The sequence below is a fragment of the Mobula hypostoma genome, chromosome 2 (genome assembly GCF_963921235.1).
Source record: "Mobula hypostoma chromosome 2, sMobHyp1.1, whole genome shotgun sequence".
Classification (NCBI taxonomy): Eukaryota; Metazoa; Chordata; class Chondrichthyes; order Myliobatiformes; family Myliobatidae; genus Mobula; species Mobula hypostoma.
The window spans coordinates 136,546,347-136,572,578 of record NC_086098.1 but is presented as its reverse complement, the minus strand read 5'-3'; the positions used below and the strand labels follow the sequence as shown (position 1 = coordinate 136,572,578).

Genomic DNA, 26,232 nt, shown 5'->3' with positions numbered 1-26,232 from the left:
TTGTTTACTGATTACAGCTCACCATTCAACACAATCATCCCATTAATAATAATCAACAAGCTTCAAAACGTGGGTCTCTGCACCTCCCTCCGCAACCAGGTCATTAACTTCCTCATTGGGAGTCCACAGTTAGTGCAGATCAGTAATAAAATCTTCTTCTTGTTGACTCAACACAGATGTAGCTCAAGGATGTGTGCTTGGTCAACTACTCTACTCTCTCTACTCATAAGTATGCAGCCTGGCACAAGTCAATTGCCATCTTATAAATTTACTGATGACACTACTATTGCTGGCTGAATTACAAATGGCAACAGGGCAGCATACAGGAGTGAGATGGTCGAGTGGTGTCACAACAACAACCTCGCAATCAACATCAGCAGGACCAAGGAACTGACTGTGGACTTCAGGAAGGGGGAAGTTGGGAGAATACACACCAGTCTTCATTGAAAGGGTGAGCAGCTTCAAGTTGCTGGGCATCAATACCTCAGAGGATCTATCCTGAGCCCAGCATATTAGTGAAATCATGAAAATGGCATGTTAGCAACTATTTTTATTAAGAGTTTGAAAAGTTTTTTTATGTCACCAAAGACTAGCAAATTTCTACATAAGTATTCTGGGAACGTTCTGATCGGTTGCATCACCATCTGGTAAGGAGACACCAATGCACGGGATTGAGAGGGGGTTGTAGACTCAGGTCTGTCACAGGCACATCTCTCCCAACCATCAAGGACATCTTCAAAACGTGGTGTCTCAAAGCAGTATCTATCATTAAAACCATTGATTATCCGGGACATGCCCCATTTGTATCACTACTATCAGAAAGTACAAGAGCCTGAAGACACACACTCAATATTTTAAGAACAGTTTCTTTCCCTCAGTCAGATTTCTTAATGGTCTACACACCCATGAACAACCTCACTCTTGTAGTTTGCACTACTTATGTCATGTCTTATCACTACTTATTTCATGTCTTGCACTGTACTGCTGACACAAAACAAACTTTACAATACACGTCAATGATAACAAACCTGACCCCAAAGTCAATCTTTTATAAATCATATGCTAGCACAATTTGGATAATATCAGTTCTACAATCTCACCATTTAGATAATACAGCAGATTTCAGTTAATTGGGACAAATCAGGACCAGTACATTTTGGCTCATTTAAGTGGCTGTCCCAATTAGCCGAAGTTGTGTGGAAATATTTAAAAAAGGTATTTAAAAAAAGACAAACTGAGTAATAAATTATGGATTTAAATGAAATACAAAACAAATTAGCACACTACTAATACTACTCTAGTACTATAAAAAATGTGTATTAGTTCGTAATTCTTAATTACGGAGGATTTCACCTGCGTTGCGTTCTTTTGACAGTAAATGAACAAAATCAGCACAGACACCTAATGCAGATAGTGGACTGCCTTTGTACAATGCTGTCGATGATTGCATCCTCCAAATCTTCATTTTCACTGTAACATTCAAGATGATTGTTGATATTTTCAAATTCTTTGTAGTTTCTAACTTGAAGTAGTAAAATCATTTCATTTTCACTCTTGGATGATCCTGGTATCTGCAAGCCCGAATGCTTGAAACCGTGGTGAGCAAAACAGTTCTGAATTATCTCACTGCTTATTTATCACCAATTGTTTGTGACAAAAATCACTGTTTTTTGAACACAAACATATGTAACTGATGCCATTTGAAAAACTGTTCGCCCAAAGCACTGCGTTGAGTCTAACAAGTGTACAGTACAGGCGCAAGTTAGAGACTGTTAGCAATAGTGTCCTAAATAAACAAAGGGAAGCCTATTTTCTCGATTAGTTTTTGTTCTTTAAGAGTTGTCACCAAATAAGTGGCTACCCCGATTAACTGATGGCAATTAACTGGTATCCACTGTACTTAATTTTTCTTGCCTACAATGGCAATTTCATATTTTTCGCACATTGACTCAGTCTATTCCACAGTAACCTCCATATCCTCTCTTCAACTTGCTTTCTGAACTATCATATTTTCACCAAATTACGCAATACCTTCATTGCGCTTATTCAAGTTGTTGTTTATAGAAATATATATGATTCCAGGACCAATTCCTCTGGCAGACCACCCCATTACATTTCACTGATTTCACTGACCAGAAAAGGATTCACTTATTCCACCTCTGGCTGGCTAACAGGAAGCAAGTTTGGCATGGACTAGAAGGGCCCAGATAGCCTGTTTCTGTGCTGTAATAGTTATATGGTTAAATCTTCTACCCAAGACAGTGTTTTATTTTCTACACCATGAGCTTCTATTTTCCACAACCAGCAATTCCTCTTCATTAACAATGACATTTAACTTACTGCTCTGATCCTTTTCAAATCTCTTTCAAAATACTGCCATATTTTCAGTGACCTTCAAAAACCTCATTTCATGTGGCCTTGCTTCTCTATAGAACAGATAACGCCACCTCTAACCAGTTCCATGCAAACTGCCTCATCTAAATTTACTTCCTTCTACTATCATACCTTTGAAATTTAACCAAGTTTCTCTAAAATTGCAAAATCCTCTGTTTAATCGTTGGCTCTTATCCATCATATTAGATTAGGTTATGAGGACATGCAGTCCTATTTTATTGTCATTTAGTAATGCATGCATTAAGAAATGATACAATATTCCTCCAGAATGATATCACAGAAACACAAGACAAACCAAGACTGAAAAACTGACAAAAACCACATATAGTTGCAACAGTGCAAAGCAATACCATAATTTGATAAAGAACAGACCATGGGCACGGTAAAAAAAAGTCTCAAAGTCTCTCGAAACTCCCATCATCTCACGCAGACGGTAGAAGGAAGAAAAACTCTCCCTGCCATGAGTTTCCAGTGCCTCAAACTTGCCGATGCAGCACCCTGGAAGCACCCGACCACAGCCGACTCGAGTCCGTCCGAAAACTTTGAGCCTCTGACCAGCCCTCCGACACCGAGCACCATCCCTGCCAAGTGCTTCGACCCCGCCCCCAGCAATAGGCAAAGCCGAGGATTTGAGGCCTTCCCCTCCGGAGATTCTCAATTGCACAGTAGCAGCGGCAGCAAAGCGGGCATTTCAGACGTTTCTCCAGATGTTCTTCCGTGCTTCTCACGTCTGTCTCCATCAAATCAGAATTGTGCACGGTACCTACTCACAAATACGATATCATTTCGGAGCGGCCGCACGCGCTGCATCGCGCCATCATCTTCTCCTCCCTTCATATATCTACACTATTGATCTACCCAATTGCACGCTTGCACCCATCGCTCCTCCCCCACATCCCCATACAAACCATCATCCAAACCATTGCTAATTCACATTATGGCCTACATTGCTATTTGTAATATAGACCTGAGCATTATTTTGCAACTCTATGTTTCACAATCATCACCAGGATTAGCTAGACCATGAAACACTGAGAGTTAGTCAGGAGTTGGAATTCAATAGATAGTCTGGAATGCAAAGGATGTTCATCATTACTACAAAGAATGTAAAGTTGATTGGAAAATATGACCATAATCTCCTTGCTCCATTGGTTTTCCTAGTACTGCCTTCTAAACATAACTTAATGAACATAATCTTTTTTAAAACTGACATTTAGTACCTTAAATTCATAAGATTCTTCAATTACGATTTCTAACTTCGTATTTTCTCCAAGAACCGGGCGGCCCATTTCTGCAATCCGCCGCTCTTCCTCATCTTTGCTTGATATGGCCTTTTTATCTTCAGTATTACCTGCAACATAATTATATAACTAGATAGCAGAAACAAAAACTGTAGATATGTCTTTAAGTTTACACATTGCATGCAATTTTACTGCACTTACCATAACTTTTTAAAAAAATTGTGCCTTACTTCAATTTTTTGCAGGATGACTTTCAAATTACCAAATCCTTGGAATTTTAAGATTTTTACAAATGGCTTGTGCCACAGTACACAGTTATCATTACATTTCTTTCCAATATATATCTATTAATTCACAAAAGATCCAGATCAAGACAGACAATTTTTATATAAAGAGGAATAATTAGTATAGAAATGTCTTGCACAAAAGATCAACAAAGAATGATAAATAATCTCTGAAATGGACAAGTTGGAACATTATGGAAGATGTTTGTTATGGGTGGTAAAAAGATGACTTGTTAAGTCAATAACAAAAAAATTCCACAAATATATTAGTTATCAAAACATATTTTTCCAAAACCAAATTTCCCTTCTTCAGCTTTACTAATACACTGCAAACCACTATACAATTTTGAGTGATTCTATGTGATCTCATAAATAGTAAACAGTAAAACAATGTACTAATTTATAACTATTTCGTAAATTCAGCTTATAGAATCCTTTCTAATACCATCTCATTTAACAGCTAGCCTTGGTACACAGTGTGCTTTGATCTATTTCTGAACACAAGGATTAGGCAAGCTCTTCTAACCTGCTATAACAGGAAAAAAAAATCAGTAAAACAGCAATGCACACAAGACTTTTACATCTAACTTTAATAAGGAAACTAAAGGCACAATTTCAATTATTCAGTTTAAGCCCAGCCACCCAGGTCACTTAAATAGCATAGGATCCAATTTTAAGTTCTACTAGTTGAAATTTATAGGCTAGAGTTGGCCAACTTTGTAGCAAGCTACTGCAGTAATTATGAGAATAATAGTTAGCATCAAGAATAAAATGCAGAACACAAACTGATTTAATATTGTGTACAAATAGAAAAGAGGTAAAATAAAAACAAATTGTTAATTTGAATTCTAATTGCATAAAATATTGTAATACTGATTTTGGGCTGTTTAGAGTGTAAACTTTAGACCGATATCTTAGAGAAAAAATTATAACCTTGCAGTCCTGGTTTGATGATACCTTCAGGGGATGAAGTCACTTATACTATAACAATTATACCACAGTTTTTTGAGTGAGAATTATCCAAAATATAGATATTGATTTCTCAGTGACATGCTGTCAGATGTATAAAATTTCAATTTCAAAACCAGCTGGGTTTAATTTTTTCTGCATATGGTGCAGTGATGGACACTTCATCAGATGCAGGACATCTTTGAATCTGCATACCCACTTGGTGGGTCCAATCTGTTCGGGCAGACAGTTTCAATGTAATAAAACCAAACGGAAAGTACAAGGCAAGTATTGGGAGAGCTGCCACATGGGTATTTGTTTGCATCGCTGTTCAAAATGCAACCATAGGACAGCATGAGCATTGATGGCTCTCATTTGTTGAAGCACTGGAAGAGCAAGCTCACATTTTGTATTTGGAACTAAGTTATTCCTCTTTGTGTCTCCTGTTGTCAAGCATCGACTATCATTGAGATTCTTAATCTGGCGTTCTGCCTTCACTTGAAGATGTAGAAACACAGAAAAACTACAGCACAATACAGGCCCTTCGGCCCACAATGCCATGCTGAACATGTACTTACTTAGAAATTACTTAAGGTTACCCATAGCCCTCTATTTTTCTAAGCTCCATGTACCCATCCCGGAGTCTCCAAAAAGACCCTATTGTATCCGCCTCCACCACTGTCACTGACAACCCATTCCATGCACTCACCACTGTGTAAAAAAAAACTTACCCCTGACATCTCCTCTGTACCTACCTCCAAGCACCTTAAAGCTGTGCCCTCTCGTGCTAACCATTTCAGCCCTGGGAAAAAGTCTGACTATCCACACGATCAATGCCTCTCATCATCTTATACACCTCCATAAAGTCACCTCTCATCTTCTGTCGCTCCAAGGAGAAAAGGCCGAGTACACTCAACCTATTCTCATAAGGCATGCTCCCCAATCCAGGCAACATCCTTGTAAATCTCCTCTACACCCTTTCTATAGTTTCCACATCCTTCCTGTAGTGAGGTGACCAGAACTGAGCACAGCACTCCAAGTAGGGTCTGACCAGGGTCCTGATCACCAGGTGGTGATCGTTGGTTTCAAGAAATAGGTCAAAGCCCAAGTTAAAATAACATTCAAGTATATGAGCATCAAAATTAATTTTGATTACTTTGTATGGAAATCAGAAGTGAACGTTTTGCTTCAGATTTAATACACAACTGTAAACAAATGTGGTTGAAGATACGATCCAGTGTTGGTTGGTTGATCCAATTTGGGATTAAAGTGGGGTTTGGGAAAAGAGTTGATGCTAGCAAAGAGTGAATGGAATATTTCAGAAAGTACTGGATCCTTCTCCTTGTGCATTAAGGCAAGTACAGGGACCTTAATCTTGAAAGGAGCAAGTTCTCATGGTACAGAAGCATCCAACTTTTTCACCAGGTAGGTAATGCTGGAGGTGATTCAGGATTCTACTTACTTCAAATTTTCCTATCAATATCTTATAGAATTTCAGTGGAATGGCTGGAGAGGATGAACCCACCATAAGAACCAGGATAGTAGCCAAAGGGATATAATGGCCACTACATCAGTGGAATTAAAGTTTGAAATAACTGATTTCCATGGAAATATGTATGAAGTGCTTTATTACCTTATATTACAGGAATTATAGGATAACAGGGCATCTATGAGTTTAAATAAAAGCTCAAATGATGCTATTCATCATGCAAAAGCTACCACAAAGTCCTGTGATCTAAATGCCACTGCACAAAGTTACAAGAGTTGCAACACACTTGCATAACCCCTTAGTTTCTAAATTCAAGAAATAATCCAATTCTAGATTTTCCCATTGTGTACAGGCCACTTTCTGAAGACAGCCTAACAATTCTTATGGCATGTCTATCCAGAATAGAGACTTCTTATAAGTTTATTGTATACAAACAATGCCTCATATATAACTGTTGCCCTCATTTCCATCCTGGCTGTTTACACTAGCAACTTCATTTACACATTATTGCCACACGTAAAGTCATGCAGCTAATTAGCAAATCCTAGGTGGCCAAACCCGTATAAAAATGCTATATCTTACTGACCTTTAAAGCATTCTAATTTATCTCATTTTATGAACTCAGCAGGATTAAGTTAATTGAAAAATGCATTAAAGAACCTGAGAACTTCAGGGTTACAAGGAGGATAGGGGAATAGGACTAGCTGCATAATTCTTGCTGAGAGGTAAGACAGACAAGGCCAAATGGGCTTTCTGTGCTGTCACCATTCTGAGATTAATAAAATTATATTAGACTCAAAAAGACTTCTTTTCCTTATTCAAACTGAACTGAAAGTATAAAAAGGTGTAATACACTTTTCAAGAGCAGCACATCATAAGGAATAGAAAGTTTGTGCCAATGAAGTATATGTAATCTGAAATCTGGGTGCACTGAATTTTTCCAATGCTACTCAAGTGATTGGAATATTGGAGGTGGTGGTCGTGGGGATGCAGCTGCTATAGACTGTTTTAAGTACACAATGATTTGAAGTCAATCAACACTAAAAAAAAAGGTCTCAACAATGAATTGAAGGATTACATAGGACAGAAACTGAACACCAACCTAATTAGTACAAGCTAACATATGTACATCACAGAAGTTTGCTTCCAAATCTCTTCATCTAACACTATGAAATATATTACTTTGTATGGGTAAAGGTAAACTTCTTCTTTAAATGCACTACTGTAAACAATGATACAGCTTTTCAAAAACTTATTTTTCCTGGTATTGGCTGAACTGAAAATAAATGAAGAGAAAGTGATTTGGCTCAAGGAAAGATTATACAGTTTGTAGTTACATATTGCAAATAAACTTATTATACAATTTCATTTCAGAATTTGGCATCAAAATGCCATAACAGCAAAACAAATTAAAGTTCAACCAGAAACCAGTCTGTTGGACAAACAGTGCATGTAATGAAGTGAATTGTGAAGTTCATGCTAAATCTTAATGTGGATTTAAAAAAATACTCTGCTGGCATTAGTAAATCTGACTAATAGCTACCTATGTAACAGGATGACAATTATAAAGTGCAAAGCAGCATTTTATATTCACCACAGAATATTATAGTGTAATTATGGTGCTTCATTCCCTTTTGATGGAATATTGTTTCTAATGAGTGAAGTACAGATTGCTGAACGAGTCAAAAATGCCTTAAGTGCAATTCCACTGTGGTAACTGAAGTGCAGTCAGTAATTTACAAAGTGCTAATACCTGCAATGCAGATGACAGTCGATGGAATTGGTCTGTCCCTAAATTGAACCTTCCTGTAGAGAGCATGACCTATAAACATGGGAATGATCCATAGGAAGAAATAATTTACTTGTTCAGATCCTTACCACAATAAAAAAAAATCATTCTGTTAGTCTCAAATAGTGGGTTAATTAAATAGATTGATAGTTTAATTCCTTGATTGCCTTTATTGTTTGAAAGTTAGACACTAATGTGCAAAAAGCTTTGAGCTATTAAAATAACCCAATTCCTGGTGCAATGTTATAAAGTGCTGTGATGTTTATCAAATACTGCCAGTGTAATGGATATTAATTTTAGAAAACCTTACCATTGAAGTACTTTGCTTCAAAAATTGAGCAAAAATGGAAATAAAGTGCAGTTGAATAATTTGTAAATACATAAGCATTAAGTATTTGAAATTGTAGTTAAGTAAAATCTAATAAACAGCATACCTGTCTTTGTGAAGGGTCCTAATAATGACAAAAAAAAGTTATTGTTCAAAATGTGTATGTATTGGAAGAACATTCACATTGAAACTGTGGCAAGAAAGTTAAAAAATGATTCCAACAGAATCTCCCTCTTAGTGGACATTACTCATGCAGTTTACTATCTTCCCCACATTCATAGCAGAAATGGGTATTCACAAAGAATGCAGGTGCCACCAGTTTTTCCTTAAACTTAAGTCATGATGGAAATGTTTCGTCAAGTATAAATGAGTGCTTTAGATTTTTTAAATAAAATCACAAGCCTCATCATATTAAGTGTAGATATTCAGCTGGGAGGTCTCAATGAGAAACTAGATAAAGTACAGCAAAGGACGATTTATAATTGGATTTATTTCTGCCACTAAGAAAAGAAAATAAGTGTTTCACTAACAATTCAAGATAACCTGTTAATATCTATTATGGATTCAATGAAGTCATCATTATCCTTTCAAAAGATTAATACATGCCTCTTTGAAACTTGTAGCAAATTACATCATATATTTGACTTCATATTTGAGTCAAGCAGATATCCTGGGGCTGTGAGGGTGGTACACTGAGCAAGGAGAAAAATACGAAAATGGATTACAAGCCAGAAGGAGCTGTTTGGAAAATTCATTCTACATATGATAGAATTTTTGAAAATTCAATGAGGGGTAAAAAAAGGTCTGAAGGAAGGGGTTCCAGAAGTCAACTCAAGGCACAGAGGATTGGAGGCGCAGGTCCACAAGTACTCAAAGACCAAATGACATTGCAGAGATTATAAAACTAGAAAACGGGTGGGCAGGAGCATATACTGTAGGAGGTTGATCAGAACGAATTAGGGAAACAGCAGTCAGATGGTCAAGGTTGACAGTTGAATGGGACATAGCTATCTGCATTTCACTATGCACTTTGGGCACTTCATGAAGAGTGAAAGACAGCTTTATAAAAAGTGAAAGACAGTTGTTGACAAGGATATCAAAAAAAAACTTCAGAAGAAACTACACAGCAAGGGTCTGGGCTAGCAAGATGATAAACATTACATTAAAGCAAGGTTACCTGGATATGAAAAAAAGGGTTTTAAGCTTAGAGGACCTGCATTGAGATTTGGTCTCAGTTAACATTCAGGAATGAAGATGGAGTCAAATGCTTGGCAGGAGAGTCTGTCGCAGGAGTTAAATATATCACAGTCTAGTCGTCTTCACTTATGGCATCCAGTATTTTCAAAAGTCCAACCTGCCTAATTTTTTCCTTACCTAATCCTGAATATACATACATAACTCAGCTGTGTTTCCTTTTTGCAAGTGGCATACCAACTGCAGGCTTATTTTTATTATGCCCCAGTATCAAACATCTTCGAAAAGGTTATTTTGTTCATTCATCATATGTAACATTGGGGACAGCAGAGGGATATAAAATGTAATCGAAGCATCTTCCTCCAAATCTCAACACTCCTATAATCACACAATTCCATTCCCAGCATGTTACAGCTAAAGTGCATAGCTAAAAGAAACAGAAGACGAGGAAGCTTACCTAGCTCATTCAACAACAAGGCTGTAAAGAGAACAAAATGTATAAAGAAAAGTAAGACAAATAACTTAAAGATGGAACAGTAGAGGGTTACAAAATGAGACTCATTACCATTTCAATCTCAGCGCATTGGCATTAGGTATGAATTGACCACTTCAATCATTAGGGTAATGTGGTGAATTCTAGTAAAGTTAGTACAAGGAACTGTGTAGATAATTCTCTAATGAAAACCCAAAGCAAAATGTTGAGAGCAAGCACTTGTGAACTAGATTGAATGACAGCACCATATTAATCCTTCCTTTGCATTTTTTAGTGGAACATTAATTTAATTGAAATCTAAATTTGAAGTTTTCCTATAATCTTAGAATTTTTGGGCTTGAAAGCAAAAACTAATCTCAATTGAAATAACGCACTATGCATAAAGATAGTAAATGACTTCAGATTAGTTAAAGACAGTTCAACATTCATCATGTGAAAAACACGGGAAAATAAAACACCCAACAGTCAGATATGACAAAGGCTTTAGATAGTAAAGCAAGAGGAGAAAGTCAGTGTGAGAGTAGGACACAAACAGAGAAGAAAAGAATTCTCAAAATGTCTTTTGTTACTCTCACACCTTTCATTCCTCTTCTGATCCACACAGGTTCACCAAGTGCAATGAAGAAACTGTCTTGCTTTTCATACTCCTCACGGTCAATTACATTAATGGTAATGGTTTTCCTGCAAGAACATAAGACAAAGGCAAACAATGGATTGGAGTTGTCCATCACGATCACACATGCTTAAGTAAACCAAGTGATGGTTAGCAGATGTTATGAAAGAAGGGAGCCTGCACCACATTCAGATAATATTATCATGTAATAGGGTAGAAACTTACTGTTTTGATTCATTGAGTTAACCTGATGCTCAAGTTTTATCTACCTTACCAGCAATAAGGTAGATCATGAGACATTTTTTCCCCAACTGAGCATCCATAAAACTTCTCTGGTAATTATTTTCAGCTTTTGATTTTGAAATGCACAGTGATCCATTTGAAAAGTTGCATGTGCTTATTTGAAACTGTAGAAGTGTCAATTCTGCAAGACATATCCAATTTCCTTTTGGTAAATCAGTTTTACTCTATTACACCTATCTAAATGTGTGCATCATATCCTGGGCATCTGATAGTGCCAAGCATCCTGAGTGACATTCAGGTATGGCATTAAGGCCTTAGCTCTCAGCTGGTACCCCACCTTTCTTCTCACTCATCTCCACCAAGCGTGGCTCCCCAATCTCAATGAAGAAGTTCTTGTTTTTTTCATACTCCTCATCATCAATTACTCTGATTTCTATTGTCTTGCTGAAATAGAGAAGAGAGAGGTGGAAAAAAAGCAAGAATTAAGAACAAAGAACAGGAGACAAAGGATGACTGTATCTTAATCCAAAAAAAGTGCTTTTGGTTCTCATGCTTTAAGAATTCAAAAATGCATTTAGAGAATAGAACCTATTTTCTAACCTACAAAAATGAGTGAATAGAAGATTTTTCATAATAAATATGGAAATTACCCTAAAATATTATACCAGATACATATTATAAAACATGAGCTGTAATAAACTTGATCTTTGAAGTTTAGATGCTTTTAGAATGACAAAGGGGAATTGGAATAACATATTCATGGCAGAAGAACAAAAGTTCAGGAAATGGAAGTCACTTCCAGAAAACTATTCAGTCTAACAAACAGGAACCTGCAGAACAGAAAGGGAGGTTAAGTCACCCAGTTAGTAGAAAGTGGTAATCAGCTACAGAAAATAGGCCAAAGATTTGGAAATGTCCAAGACAATAGTACTTGTCGAGTTCACAAGTTTCAGAATATGAGATTTATAACTACTAGCCCACATTAACCAAGGCTTGGCTCAATCTGATGCAACATTAAAGGAAAATACAGTGGATTACAAAGTAATTTATGACCCCCTCACAATACTGTCAATTTTGTCTTTTTCTCTTTAGCGTCATTCCTTATTCCAGTTTCACATGCATAGGATTGCTTAAGAACTCATCTTTAAGTGTGACTTGACAACTTGTTATAAACCAATTATTTAATTTTAAATTAACACGTTATATCTGATAACATTTAAGTCTGATCAATAAGTTAACAGAGTAATGCAAATGAGACAGCTTTGGCAATAGTTCCAACCCCTCAAAAACTAGAGATCTTGGCATCACCCTTCTCAACTGCATGCAGTATAAAGTGTGATAATGGATTTAAGAACCATAAAACACTTATTCCAAAAAGGAAATTACATTAAATACTATGACAAGTAAATAATTATACAAATAAGGTGCTATACAATGGAAAAAATCTTTGATTAAGCCAAACAATACGTAAACATTGCTCTAATCTGAAAATCTAGAATCTAAATAATTTACCATTTATAAACTTCAAAATTGGCTATAAAATGCTTAATAAATTTTAAGCATTGTAATATGTCAACAGTAACCTGTTGGAACAAACTTGCACTATAGTTTCAGTCATGTGATGCCATATACTTCTGATCTCACCTCAATTATCTTTATATAGGGAAGGAGATGATTTGGTGGCTTGCAAAAATAGTTATTATTGCATGTTATACCCACTTACAAAATTCTGTATGTGAAGCATTACACAGAGCTGTTTCTGCGTAACGTATGTGCAAATGGCAGGACAAACTTATTCACTATTCTCTGAAGATGATACAATTTCAGGTCTGGTTTTACTGGATCTTAGTGCTTCTTTTGACACAGTTGAGCCTGGCATATTACTGGACAGACTGGAAAACTGGGTGGGACTTTCTGGCACAGTTCTAAAATGGCTTAAATCGTATTTACAGGGCAGGGACTAATTTGAATCGATTGGTTGCTACATATTTGACCAAACAAAAATGACATGCAGAGTGCCTTAAGGGTCCATACTAGGGCCTCTTCTGTTTAACATACACATGCTCCCTCTAGCTCAAATCATGGTAAGCAACAAAATATCTTACCTTAATTATGCGGATGACACTCCAATTTATATAACAGTGTCATCAAGTGACTATAGTGATTGTATGGGACCAAATAACTGCATTGAATAAGTCACTGATTGAATGAGCTGAAATTTCCTCCAGTTAAACAAACAGAAAACTGAAATAATTTTTGGTGCCAAAAAAAACAAGTCAGTGCTCACTTAGAATCCCTGTTGTTACAGACCACAAACAAAACCAGAAACCTTGGCGATGCAATGGACTCCGACTTAGTTTCGGCAAGATCTAGAAAAGCTCATCCATGCATTTACTTTTAGTAGGTTTGACTATTGTAATGGTGTTTCCAAAGGTATCTGCAAAAAAAAAATCCTTCAGATAGCTGCAGCTCATTCAGAACACTGCTGCTAGGGTCCTCACCAACATTCCCTCTAAATTTTAGTAGTCAGTGTGCGCAAAAATCTTACGTTGTGCAAATTTTTTTCCTGTGACAAAAGTATATGCGCACTGAATGCACACATGGCACAGTTTATGTAGGTTTACAAAATATTTGACATAAAACTGCACAGAATAACAACAAAATAACATACATATTTAAGCACTCGGTTATTTTTTCTCTCTTCTGTCTTTGGCATTTACCCATTCTTTGTAAAATCTATCTAGACTAATAGAACTTCTATTCAATTGATAGCTCTTGATTCTGATTAACGTATCTAAATGACATTCACCTAAACGGTTTCTCAGCTTGTTTTTGAGTTGATTCATTAGGCTAAAACCTCGCTCACAGTCCGCACTAGACGCAAGAAAGGTTCCCCCAATGTCCATCAACTGTGCAAGGTTGCAAAACTGTTCATTTTGAAGTACAAATGCCACCATTTGAGCAAAGTTTGAAACCAGTTTGGATTTAATTTTTTCTTGCACGGAAAATTTGAAATAATTAAACTGTCTAACTATTACAATATTTTCAGCTAGAAAATCATGATATTTTAGACACAAGGCATTAACTTGTTCATTGCCAAAAGTGAGGTCACAATCTGCAATTGTGGAGAAATCAAAAGCTGACCATTCTTGTACCTCAACTTTGATCTCCTCTGGGTTTGATCGTTTTCGCTCTCGCTGATCTGCACTCAACCGTAACATGCGTAGCACTCCTGTAAAGGGTAATGACAGGTTCTGTTCCCTGAGCTTTTGTACACCGTCAAAATGCGATTTACTTGCCAAATGATGCTTCAAAAAGTCAAGTTTCCAAATATCATCCCACTTCTTTCCACTAGCAAATTCTCCAGCAACTTTTGCATCACGACAATACAAACAGATAACTCCAGTTTCCGAATCATACATAAATATTTCTCGTAGCTGAACGTTCATAACCTCATGAGCTTTTGGTGTAGCAGTTTCTACTGTATTGTTAAGCCATTCAACTTTAAACAAATTTGCAGTTCTTTTGCACTTCACACCCTTTGCTTCTTTTGAATTCAACATAGTGAATCAATTTTTTTTCCAAATAAAAACTTAGTAAGCTATCTACAGGAGTTGAAACAGATCTTTGTAAACTTTATGATATGAACACTGTCCGCCAAACAGGGCTGCCGCCATGATGCAGCTTTGCAAACCGGAACAGGATAGGTGAGGTGACGTAAATTAGTGACGTGCATTGTGGTATTTGAAAAACTGACTAACTAGTTAACAGAAACAGTTAGCTAAAAGATTATTTTCAATAAGTATAATTATTAACTACTACATTATTTTAGGTAACTAACCTTTTGTGTGCGCATTAATTTCCTTTGTGCGCTGGTTGAAAAACGCGTGCGCCCGCACATGCGCACAGCTTAGAGGGAACTATGGTCCTCACTAAGACCAAGAAAGTATCACTCCAGTTCTCAGATTGCTACACTGGCTTCCTATCAATCTGAGAATTGACTTTGAAATATTACTACAGTTTTATAAAGTACTGAACTGTCTAGGGCCAAAATAAATCTCTGATCTCTTGCTGCATTATGAACCTTCCTGAGCTCTCAGTTCTTCTGAGGCAGGTCTGCTTACTGTCTCCAGGGTCAAAATTAAACATGGTGAAGCAGCTTTTAGTTACTACGCTCCATATATCTGGAATAACCATCCAGATGATCTGAAGTCTGCCCAAACTTTAAGCTCTTTTAAATCGAGGCTTTTTCTTTTGTTGTAGCTTTGAATTAGAATCTCCTGCATGGTAACTTCTATTTATCATATCTATTTTTGTGTGATTTTCTTCTTTTATGTATTGTCTGAAATTTGATATTCAATTTTTATATCTTGTTCTATGCAAAGCACTTTGAAATGCCTTGTGTTTGAAAAGTGCTATACAAATAAACTTGCTTCTCTTGTAATTAAGTAGCTTGTGGAAGTTGCAGCTTTAATATTTGCCCATGAAAGATGTATAAATTTATAAAATCTTATGTTTCTTAGTGAAATATCTGTGCGACTCCACTCTCCCAGACAGATACTCAGATAGATCAAATCGTTGTTACCTTCCCAGATACTGCATAGAAAAGATAAATTTGAATTCTTAAGAACAGCACTGAAAACACAAGCAGCTGGATGGACTGGGTTTGTTTTCCTGTGAGCAGAGGGGAGTATGAGGGCACAGATATGGCAGATACTTGGAAACTTTGCTTTATAATATAGATATCTAACAGCATAGGTTTATGGTAAAGGTCAAGAGATTGAGAAGATTAGGGGAGGAACTTCTTCATCCAAATGGTAGCTGGAATTGGAAACATCCTGCCTCAAGATGGCAGGTACTCAATATTTAAGCATCTCCACAGACACTCAAATAGCCATGGCGTTCAAGGCTACTAGCTACTGGTGAATGGGATGATTATAGCAAAGCAGGTCAGAGTAAGCCTGTAGCCCATTTTGAACCCCATCTCACTTTCAAAAAAATATTGAGGGAGCATCCAGGGGAAATAAAAAGGAATGAATTGGGGAAAAGCCACATCAGATACATTTCTATAAATATAAATCTGGTTACATATGACAAATCAATTCAGCCACAATTGTAATACTAATGGTGCATCTTCTGGGTTAATTTTCTAAAGTAATACACTGAAACCCAATTATTTCTTCTGTCTATCACCGAAATGAAAAGAGACAAACGTGCTTTTAAACAGGTAAAACATATAGTGCAAATAAATGCTGGAAAACCCCAGTAGAATATGCAGATGAACTAACATCAAACTGCTAAATCTGACAAGAGGATCATTAGCCTGAAAACAAGTTTCTCTTCACAAATACTCAGCAGGTTAAGTATCTTTTTGTTCCTATTTAAGAAAGGCCATATCCTCAATGGGAAAAGAGTAGTGTTGGCCATAATGTACCGCAACTGTTTTGCTGTGCAGATTACATACAGAACGAAGAACCGTTGGACCCAGACTAAAGATCCAAAAGTCAGAATTAAAAGCACAAAACAACTGAATTTAAAGAGCTTCAATCCGTAATAGTGACAGTGAAACTGTTGCTAAAAACCTAAGTGGTTAACCAAAATCCTTCAAAAGATTAAAATTTGCTTTACTGGCTTGGTTTAGCCTGTAGGCCATATCAAACCCACAGTACAGTGGAAAATTCTTAACAACCTTCTCAATCCAGTTTATGAAAATCACACCAAAGCACAGGATTGAAAACTACAAATCCAAAAGTAGTCAACCACACAAAGCCTTCCTCATTAACCTCTTGTACCCTAAATTGAGATTTACCCTACAGGTTAATGAAGGAACAGCCCCGTCACTCAGAATTAGATCACCTAGCCAATGTCACACAGCATTTTTACCAACACTCCACCAGCAGCACATATACAGCAGAGGTAGTAGCAGTAAATGGTTTATAGGTGTTATCCGTCGCCTCATTGCCCTCATCAGTTAAGATACCACATCCTCAACTGATTCATCAGTATTTCATGGTGTTAAATATCGACTGCAAGGAACACTTCATCACACTTTCAATCAGTAAAACATGATTGAAAGCATGATACTGTATTCTTTACAGTATCAAGAATACAGAATTTTCTCTGGCTTTGGAACTTCCATTGCACCTTTATCAGACTGCCTGAATGCAAAAAGTTTAGCTAGGGCTGAAATTGAGGCAAGTGATTAATGGTATCAAGAGGGAAACTACCTGATCCTCTCCCTTACCAATCTACATGGTGCAGATACTATTGCTCTCAAAAAGGAGGAAGTCTTGCTGAGATTGCACATTTGGTGTATTGTGTGCAGTTTCAGACTCTATACAAGCCTTAAAGGGAGATTGATTCCTGGCAAGAATCTATTGTACACTGAGAAGAGATCAAATAACACTAGGCTATGTTGGAGTTTAGAAGTGCAAGAGGAAAGCTCATTGAAAGATATTGATTTTTTGGGGGAATGACAAATAGATGCCAAGAGAGTGGGTAAAAAAGAAAACAGATTCCCTTTTTGAAATATCTACCAAATAAAATAGTACTATAAAACAAAACACTGGAAACATTCAACAGATCAAGGCAGTTCTAATAACAAAATCTTAACTTCTCTGCCATTAAAACCTTTTAAGAGAACTTCAATTTGTTCAAATAAAAGTCAGAATTTTTTTTAAATGACTAATACAGAGGGATAAAAATTGAATTTAGAGATGCACTTCTATTGAACAGTCTTGCTTTGGATCCAAATAATGCCTTAAAAATTTTAAGTTTGGTTTTCCAAGGAAATCTGTAGCAAAAATAATGTTTGAAATATGGAGCTTATTAGATAGTGTTATCAACAGACTTTTTTGACTAACACACTTAATTTGTTGAACAACAATAAATAGAAGCGGATACATTTCAAATATACATATACTGGGTAACTATAAAATAGAAAATGCAGGTGTTCAACAAGGAAAAAGCTACAGAGGGGAAATGGATAAATTCAGCATAAGCAGGAAGCATTGATCTGAAATGTAAACTCCATAGATGTTACCAGACACGCTAGATATTTAAAAGTATCTTGTATTTCTTTCAAATTTCCAGCAACATTGGATAGATCATGTACAGGAAGTGGCTTAGATTATACATAGCAAACACGAGGAAATCTGCAGGTGCTGGAATTTCAAGCAACACACATCAAAGTTGCTGGTGAATGCAGCAGGCCAGGCAGCATTTCTAGGAAGAGGTACAGTCGATGTTTCGGGCTGAGACCCTTCGTCAGGACGAACTGAAAGAAGAGCCAGTAAGAGATTTGAAAGTGGGGGGGGGAGGGGAGATACAAAATGATAGGAGAAGACAGGATGGGGAGGGATGGAGCCAAGAGCTGGACAGGTGATTGGCAAAAGGGATATGAGAGGATCATGGGACAGGAGGCCCAGGGAGAAAGAAAAGGGTGGGGGGGGAACCCAGAGGATGGGCAAGGGGTAAAGTGAGAGGGATAGAGGGAGAAAAAGGAGAGAGAGAGAGAAGAAGAATGTGTGTATATAAATAAATAACGGCTGGGGTATGAGGGGGAGGTGGGGCATTAGAGGAAGTTTGAGAAGTCTGAGAAGTCAATGTTCATGCCATCAGGTGGAGGCTACCCAGACGGAATACAAGGTGTTGTCCTCCAACCTGAGTGTTGCTTCACCTTTACAGTAGGGGAGGCCATGGATAGCCATATCAGAATGGGAATGGGATGTAAAATTAAAATGTGTGGCCACTGGGAGATCCTGCTTTCTCTGGCGGACAGAGCGTAGGTGTTCAGCAAAACGATCTACCAGTCTGCATCGGGTCTCGCTAATGTATAGAAGGCCACATCGGGAGCACCGGACGCAGTATATCACCCCAGCCGACTCACAGGTGAAGTGTCGCCTCACCTGGGAGGACTGTCTGGGGCCCTGAATGGTGGTGAGGGAGGAAGTGTAAGTGCATATGTAGCACTTGTTCCGCTTACAAGGATAAGTGCCAGGAGGGAGATCAGTGGGGAGGGATGGGGGGGACAAATGGACAAGGGAGTCGCATAGGAAGCGATCCCTGCGGAAAGCAGAGGGGGTGGAGGGAAAGATGTGCTTAGTGGTGAGATCCCATTGGAGGTGGTGGAAGTTACGGAGAATATGTTGGACCCGGAGGCTGGTGGGGTGGTAGGTGAGGACAAGGGGAACCCTATTCCTAGTGGGGCGGCAGGAGGATGGGGTGAGAGCAGATGTGCGTGAAATGGGAGAGATGCGTTTGAGAGCAGAGTTGATGGTGGAGGAAGGGAAGCCCCTTTCTTTAAAAAAAGGACATCTCCCTCGTCCTGGAATGAACAGCCTCATCCGTACCCCATCTGTTATTTATATACACACATTCTTTTTCTCTCTCTCTCCTTTTTCTCCCTCTGTCCCTCTCACTATACCCCTTGCCCATCCTCTGGGCTTTTTACCCCCCTTCCCCTTTTCTTTCTCCCTAGGCCTCCTGTCCCATGATCCTCTCATATCCCTTTTGCCAATCAACTGTCCAGCTCTTGGCTCCATCCCTCCCCCTCCTGTCTTCTCCTATCATTTTGGATCTCCCCCTCCCCCACCCACTTTCAAATCTCTTACTAGCTCTTCCTTCAGTTAGTCCTGACGAAGGGTCTCGGCCCGAAACGTCCACTGCACCTCTTCCTAGAGATGCTGCCTGGCCTGCTGCAGCAACCAGCAACTTTGATGTGTGTTGCTGGATTATACGTAGGAGGAGTATGAATATTTCTTCTGAGATTTTATATATAATTTGAAGTTGATGTGGAAAAAATAAGTATTTGATGCTCAGGAACTTTATTTAAATCCTAACATTTAATGCCAGAATTTTGTTCAGCCAGATCGTTGAAATCTTCAAATTTTCCAACCTTCTGAATAGCTTTACATGCATGACCAGTGTTGTCTTCTGTGGTCCCAAATACATCAAGTGGGATTAGTGGAGCAGGATGCAAGGTGTGCCAGCATTCCACTAGTCTTTCCAGACCACACTCCCACCACTCACTTCACCCCTTAGAGGAACTGCTGCTGTTAGCTCTGTCCAAGCCAATTCCTGCCTACTTCTTGCATGCAATTCTTGGGTTCAAAAATTTCCATGTAGTTTTCACCCATCAACCATTTAATTAATGGCTGTAATGGACATTAAGTGTCTGTATTCAAGGGTGGGAAGAATGGTATGCTAACTTCCCCTCTGAAACAGTTCTCAGCATCTTGAATCAGTCAGAGATACAGCACAGAACAGGCACTTTGTCACACACTGACCACCAACCACCCATTTATTATAAATATACCTAATGCTTGCTAACTCATTTATTCCACCTATATTCTTTAAAGTAGGGGCAATTTACAGTGGCCATTTTACTTGCCAACTTGTGCATTTTGGGAATGTGGGAGGAAACACATTATGGGAGGATCATGGTGAAATGCATATACCGCACATACAAGCACCGCATATCAAGACTGACCACAGGTCACTAGAGCTCACAGACAGCAGTTTTACTCACCATTATTCTGCTGTTCCATCCACAGCGGGGGATAGGGTCAACATGACTGCTTGGTGTCAGAAATCTTGCTATTAATCAAATGTGCACTGAAACCATCACAAGCAGCTGAGATTCAATCAAAGCCATTGCTGAACAACTTCAAAGTCAATGAAGCTGGACAATTATAGCCCGTCAGCTGAAGCAATCTATTCTGTTATTAGATTTATACCTACAGCAAGGCAAAATTGACTCAATGAAGAGGAAATTCAATTACCACCAAGGAATGTGAACTAAACTTTTATATTACTCAAAACAAATGGACTTCTGTTCCTTTATTATTCAGTAATTCTCTGATAACTTAATACAAAAAGAAACCAGCTACAGCTGTGCTATAAAGATCATTTCAGGGTAGTCTTTCTAGTGATTCCCCCCCCCCACCCCCGAACACAAAAAACTAATTTCTCAAGCATATTGCCAACTGATTATTGGAATGACTGCATCCTGATGGTGAGCAAAGTTCAAAGTAAATTTACCATTAAAGTACATACACAGTACCTATAAAGAATATTCAGCCCCCCTCCCCCAGAAGTTTTCATGTTTTATTCTTTTATAACATTGACTCACATTGGATTTAACTTGGCTTTTATTGACACTGGATCAACAGAAAAAGACCTGAGTAAAATTTTTTATTTGGCGTGTGCCTGTGTGCGAGTCTGTGCGTGTGCATGATGATGTCTCTTTCACGGCTTTTTACAAGGCGCGGAACACGAGAGAGAGAGAGAGACTGTGTGGCGCGCCACTCCTCACACAGACATTTTCGCAGTATTTTCCCTTTATTTTACGAGGTCGAGTGGCAATCTCGGCACTCAATCCAGCATGGATGGAAAGTGTACTCGGGAGCGGACCTGACTGGTTTCGAACCCGAGAACCTCCGCTCCCGGGTCCGGCGCCGATGTCATTGCGCCACCAGCCGGCCCGTTCAAGTAAAATTGAAAACAGATCACTACAAAGTAATCAAAATTAATTACAAATAAATAACAGAATAATTGATTTCATAAGTATTCACCCCCTTTAATATGACACACCAAATCAACTTCCACCCTAAATGTATGCACGGACTTGGTCTGCACCGCAGTCTGTGGCAGAGCATTTCACAGATTTACTACTCTCTGGCTAAAAAAAATTCCTCCTTACCTCTGTCCTAAAGGTTCACCCTCTAGATCTGGATACCTGGCACATAGGAAACATGCTCTCCACATCCACCCTATTTAGTCCTTTCTACATTCAGTAGATTTCAATGAGATTCTCTTGCATGCTTCTAAATTCCAGTGAGTAACAGGCCCAAAGCTGCGAAATGCTCCTCACCCTTTCATTCTTGGAATCATCCTCACGAACCTCCTCTGGACTCTCTCCAACGACAACACATCCTTTCTGAGATATGGGGCCCAAATCTGCTCACAATACTCTAAGCGCAGCCTGACTAGTGTCTTATAAAGGCTCAACATTATCTCCTTGCTTTTATATTCTATTCCCCATAAAATAAATACCAATATTGCATTTACCTTCTTAACCACACACTCAACCTGTAAATCAACCTTCTCGGAGTCTTACATGAGGACTCCTAAGTCTATCTGCACCTCTGATGTTTGAACGTTCTCCCCACTTAGGTAACAGTCCACACTATTGTTCCTTTACCAAAATTAATTTCATACATCTCCCAACATGGTATTCCATCTGCCACTTCTTTTTGCTCATTCTTCCAATTTGTCTAAGTCCTGCTGCAATTGCATTGCTTCCTCAGCATTACCTACCCCTTCACCCATCTTCATATAATCTGCAAATTTCGCCACAAAGCCATCAATTCTACTATCTAAATCATTGACAAACAAAGCAAAAAGTAGCAGTCCCAATACTGACCCCTGATGAATACCAAGAGTCACCGGCAGCCAGCCAGAAAAAGCCCCTTTTATTCCCACTCACTGCCTCCCTGCCTGTCAGCCATTTCGCTATCCATGCCAGTATCTTTCCTGTAATGCCATAGGATTTTATCTTGTTAAGAAACCTCATGGGTGGCCCCTCATCAAACACCTTCTGCAAATCCAAGTAAACAACATTCACTGCCTCTCCCTTGTCCATCCTGCTTGTTACTTCCTTGAGGACCTCTAATAGATTTGTCAGGCAAGATTTCCCTTCACAGAAACCATGTGACTGACTTATTTTATCACCAGTCTCCAAATACTTCGAAACTTCATCCTTAATAATAGACTCCAACACTTTCCAAATCACTGAGGTCAGGCTATCTGGCCTATAATTTCCTTTCTTGGCCTTCCTCCCTTAAAGAGTGGAGTGACATTTGCAATCTTCCAGTCCTCCAGGACCATGCCAGAATCAAGTGATCCTTGAAAGATCATGACCAATTCATTTGTTATTTCTTCAGCAACCTCTCTCGGCACTCTGACATGTAGTCCATCTGGTCCAGGTGACTTATCCACATCAAGACCTTCGAATTTGCCTAGCACTTGTTCCTTTGTAATAGCAATCACACTCACTCCTGCTCCCTGATACTCAAGGACCTCTGGCACATTGATAATGTCTTCCACAGTGAAGACTGATACAAAATACTCATTAAGTTCATCTGCTATTTCTTTGTCCCTTATTACTACCTCACCAGTATAATCTTTCAGCAGTCCAATATCAACTCTCACCCTCCCTTTACTCTTTATATAACTGAAAAAACGTTTAGTATCCTGCTTTATATTACTGGCTAATTTGCCCTCATATCTCATTCTGTCCCTTCTTATAGCATTTTTAGTTTCCTTTTGTTAGATTTTAAGTTTTCCAATCGTCCAGCTTCCCATTTATTTTTGCTACCTTATAGGCCCTTTCCTTGGCTTTTATGCAGTCCTTAACTTCCCTTCTCAGCCACAGTTGCCTACTCCTGCCATTTGAGAACTTCTTCCTCTATGGGATATATCTATTCTGTGCTTTGTATACTATTTCCAGAAACTTCAGCCACCTCTGCTCTGCCGTCATCCCCGCAAGTATCCTCCTCAGAATCAGAATTGTCCACTGCTCCGATTTAACGGATATCATTTTTCACCGCAGGGCTGCGCACGCGCAGTGCGTTGTTCTCTCTCCTCCCGCCAATTTGTACCCAATCATTGGTTTGTCCTTCTTTATATTCATATTAAAACTATTACTTGTAAACCTGCTGGCTCATCCTCAGCTCTATCATACTGGTTCCCATCCCCCTGCCATATTAGTTTAAACCACTCCCAACAGCTCTAGTAATTGCCCACAAGAATATTGGTCTCCCTTAGATTCAAGTGCAACCCGTCCCTTTTATACAGGTTCCATTTGCCCCAGAAGAGGTCCCAAATATCCAGAAATCTGATTGCCTGTCCCCTACTCCAATTCTTCAGCCACACATTTTTCTGCCACCTTATTCTATTCCTATCCTCACTGTTGTGTGGGCATCAAAGGGTATGGCGAGAAGACAGGTGTATGGGGTTGAGTGGGATCCTGGATCGGCCATGATGGAATGGCAGAGCAGACTCGATGGGCTGAATGGCATAATTCTGCTTCCGTGTCTTTATAGTCTTATCACTGGTGCAGCCAATTGGTTTAAGAAGTCACATAATTAGTCAAGTGGAGATCACCATGTGCAGGCAAGGTGTTTCAACTGATTGTAGTAAAAATATACCTGTAACTGGGAGGTCCAACTGTGAGTCACTATCCTGTAAAAATTACACCATGAAGACAAAAGAACAATCCAAACAACTCCACAAAAAAGTTACTGAAAAATATAGGTCAGGAGACGGACACAAGAAAATTTCCAAGTCACTGAATATCCCTTAGAAGACAGTTAAGTTAATCATCAAGAAATGGAAAGAGTATGGCACAGTTGTAAATCTGCCCGCAGCAGGCTGTCCTCAGAAAGTGAGTGACTGTGCAGGAAGAGGACTAGTGAGGGAGGCCACCAAGAGACCTACGACAACTCTGGAGGAGTTACAAGCTTCAGTGGCTGAGATGGGAGAGACTGTACATACAACTTACCTAGCTGCTTCGCCAGTCACTGCTTTATGGGAGAGTGGCAAAGAGAAAGCCACTGTTGAAATAAAACTCCCATGAAATCTCGGCTAGAGTTTGCCAGAAGGCATGTGGGAGGGAGACTCTGAAGTCAGCTGGAAGATTCTAGGGTCTGATGAAACCAAAATTGAGCTTTCTCGCCATCAGACTAAACGCCATGTTTGGTGTAAGCCAAACACCGCACATCATCAAAAACACACCATCCTACCATGAAGCTTGGTGGTGGCTGCATCATACTGTGGGGGTGCTTCACTGCAGCAGGCCCTGGAAAGCTTGTGAAGGTAGAGGGTAAAATAAATGCAGCAAAATACAGGGAAATCCTGAAGGAAAACCTGATGCAGTCTGCAAGACAACTGTGATTTAGGAGAAGCTTTGTTTTCCAACAAGACAATGACCCCAAGCATAAAGCCAAAGTTACACAGGAATGCCTTAAAAACAACAAAGTTAATGTCTTGGAATGGCCAAGTCAGAGTCCAGACCTCAATCCAATTGATAATTTATGGCTGGACTTGAAAAGGGCTGTTCACTCATGATCCCCATACAACCTGACAGAGTTTGAGCAGTTTTGTAAAGAAGAATGGGGAAAAAAATTGTACGGTCCAGAAGTGCAAAGCTGATAGAGACCTATCCACACAGATTCATGGCTGTAATTGCAGCCAAAAGGTACATCTATTAAATACTGACTTGAAGGGGGTGAATACTTATGCAATCAATTATTTTGTGTTTTATATTTGTAATTAATTTAGATCACTTTGTACAGAATCTATTTCCACTTTGATATGAAAGTGTCTTTTTCTGTTGATCAGTGTCAAAAAACAGCCAAATTAAATCCACTGGGATTCAATGTGTACAACAATAAAACATGAAAGCTTCTGGGGGGGGGGGAAGAGGAGGAATACTTTTTTTATAGGCACTGTATGTTATATACAACCCTCAGATTTGTTTTCTTGCAGGCATACACAGTACATCCAAGAAACACAACAGAATCAATGAAAGACTGCCTCCAACAGGATGAAAAACCAACCAGCGTGCAAAAGACAATGTGCAAATGCAAAATTAATAATAGCAATAATAATAAATAAATAAGCAATAAATATCAAGAACATGAGATGAAGAGTCCTTGAAAGTGAGTCAACCGGTTATGGAACAGTTCCATGATGGGGTGAGTGAAGGAGTGAAGTTATCACCACTGGTTCAAGAGTCTGACAGTTGAAAGTTACTAACTGTTATTGAACCTGATAGTGTGGGTCCTGAGGCTCCAGTACCTTCTTCGTGATGCCAGAGTGAGAAAAGAGCATTGGCTGGGTGGTGGGTATCCTTGATGATGGATGCTGCCTTCCTGTGATAATGCTCTGTGTATGTAGATGTGCTCAATGGTGGGGAGCGCTTTACCCTTAATGGGCTGGGCCATATCCATTAGTTTTGGTAGGATTTTCCATTCAAAGGCATTGATGTTTCCATACCAGGTCATGATGCAACTAGTCAGTATACCTCACATCTATAGAAGTTTGTCAAAGTTTTAGATGTTATGCTGAATCTTCACAAACTTAAGTAGAGGCACTGCCATGTTTTCCTGGTAATTGCATTTACCTGCTGGGCCCAGGACAGATCTTGTGAAT

General features: G+C 38.8%; 1 protein-coding gene across 16 annotated transcripts in view; it reads right to left on the bottom strand.

The window, feature by feature from the left end:
• Positions 1-26,232, bottom strand: part of LOC134342508 (sodium/calcium exchanger 1-like) — a 268,177-nt gene that overhangs the window by 64,593 nt on the left and 177,352 nt on the right. For 9 of the 16 annotated variants that reach the window (XM_063040725.1, XM_063040724.1, XM_063040723.1 and 6 more), the window contains 6 exons: positions 11,354-11,460; positions 10,125-10,145; positions 8,580-8,597; positions 8,456-8,470; positions 8,110-8,178; positions 3,615-3,745 (listed from right to left, as the gene is read on the bottom strand). In XM_063040725.1, coding sequence (XP_062896795.1) covers positions 3,615-3,745; positions 8,110-8,178; positions 8,456-8,470; positions 8,580-8,597; positions 10,125-10,145; positions 11,354-11,460 — 361 coding nt within the window. Of the gene's footprint in view, positions 1-3,614; positions 3,746-8,109; positions 8,179-8,455; positions 8,471-8,579; positions 8,598-10,124; positions 10,146-10,737; positions 10,842-11,353; positions 11,461-26,232 lie in introns of all 16 variants that reach the window. The other 7 variants (XM_063040726.1, XM_063040731.1, XM_063040727.1 and 4 more) reach the window with 7 other exon arrangements.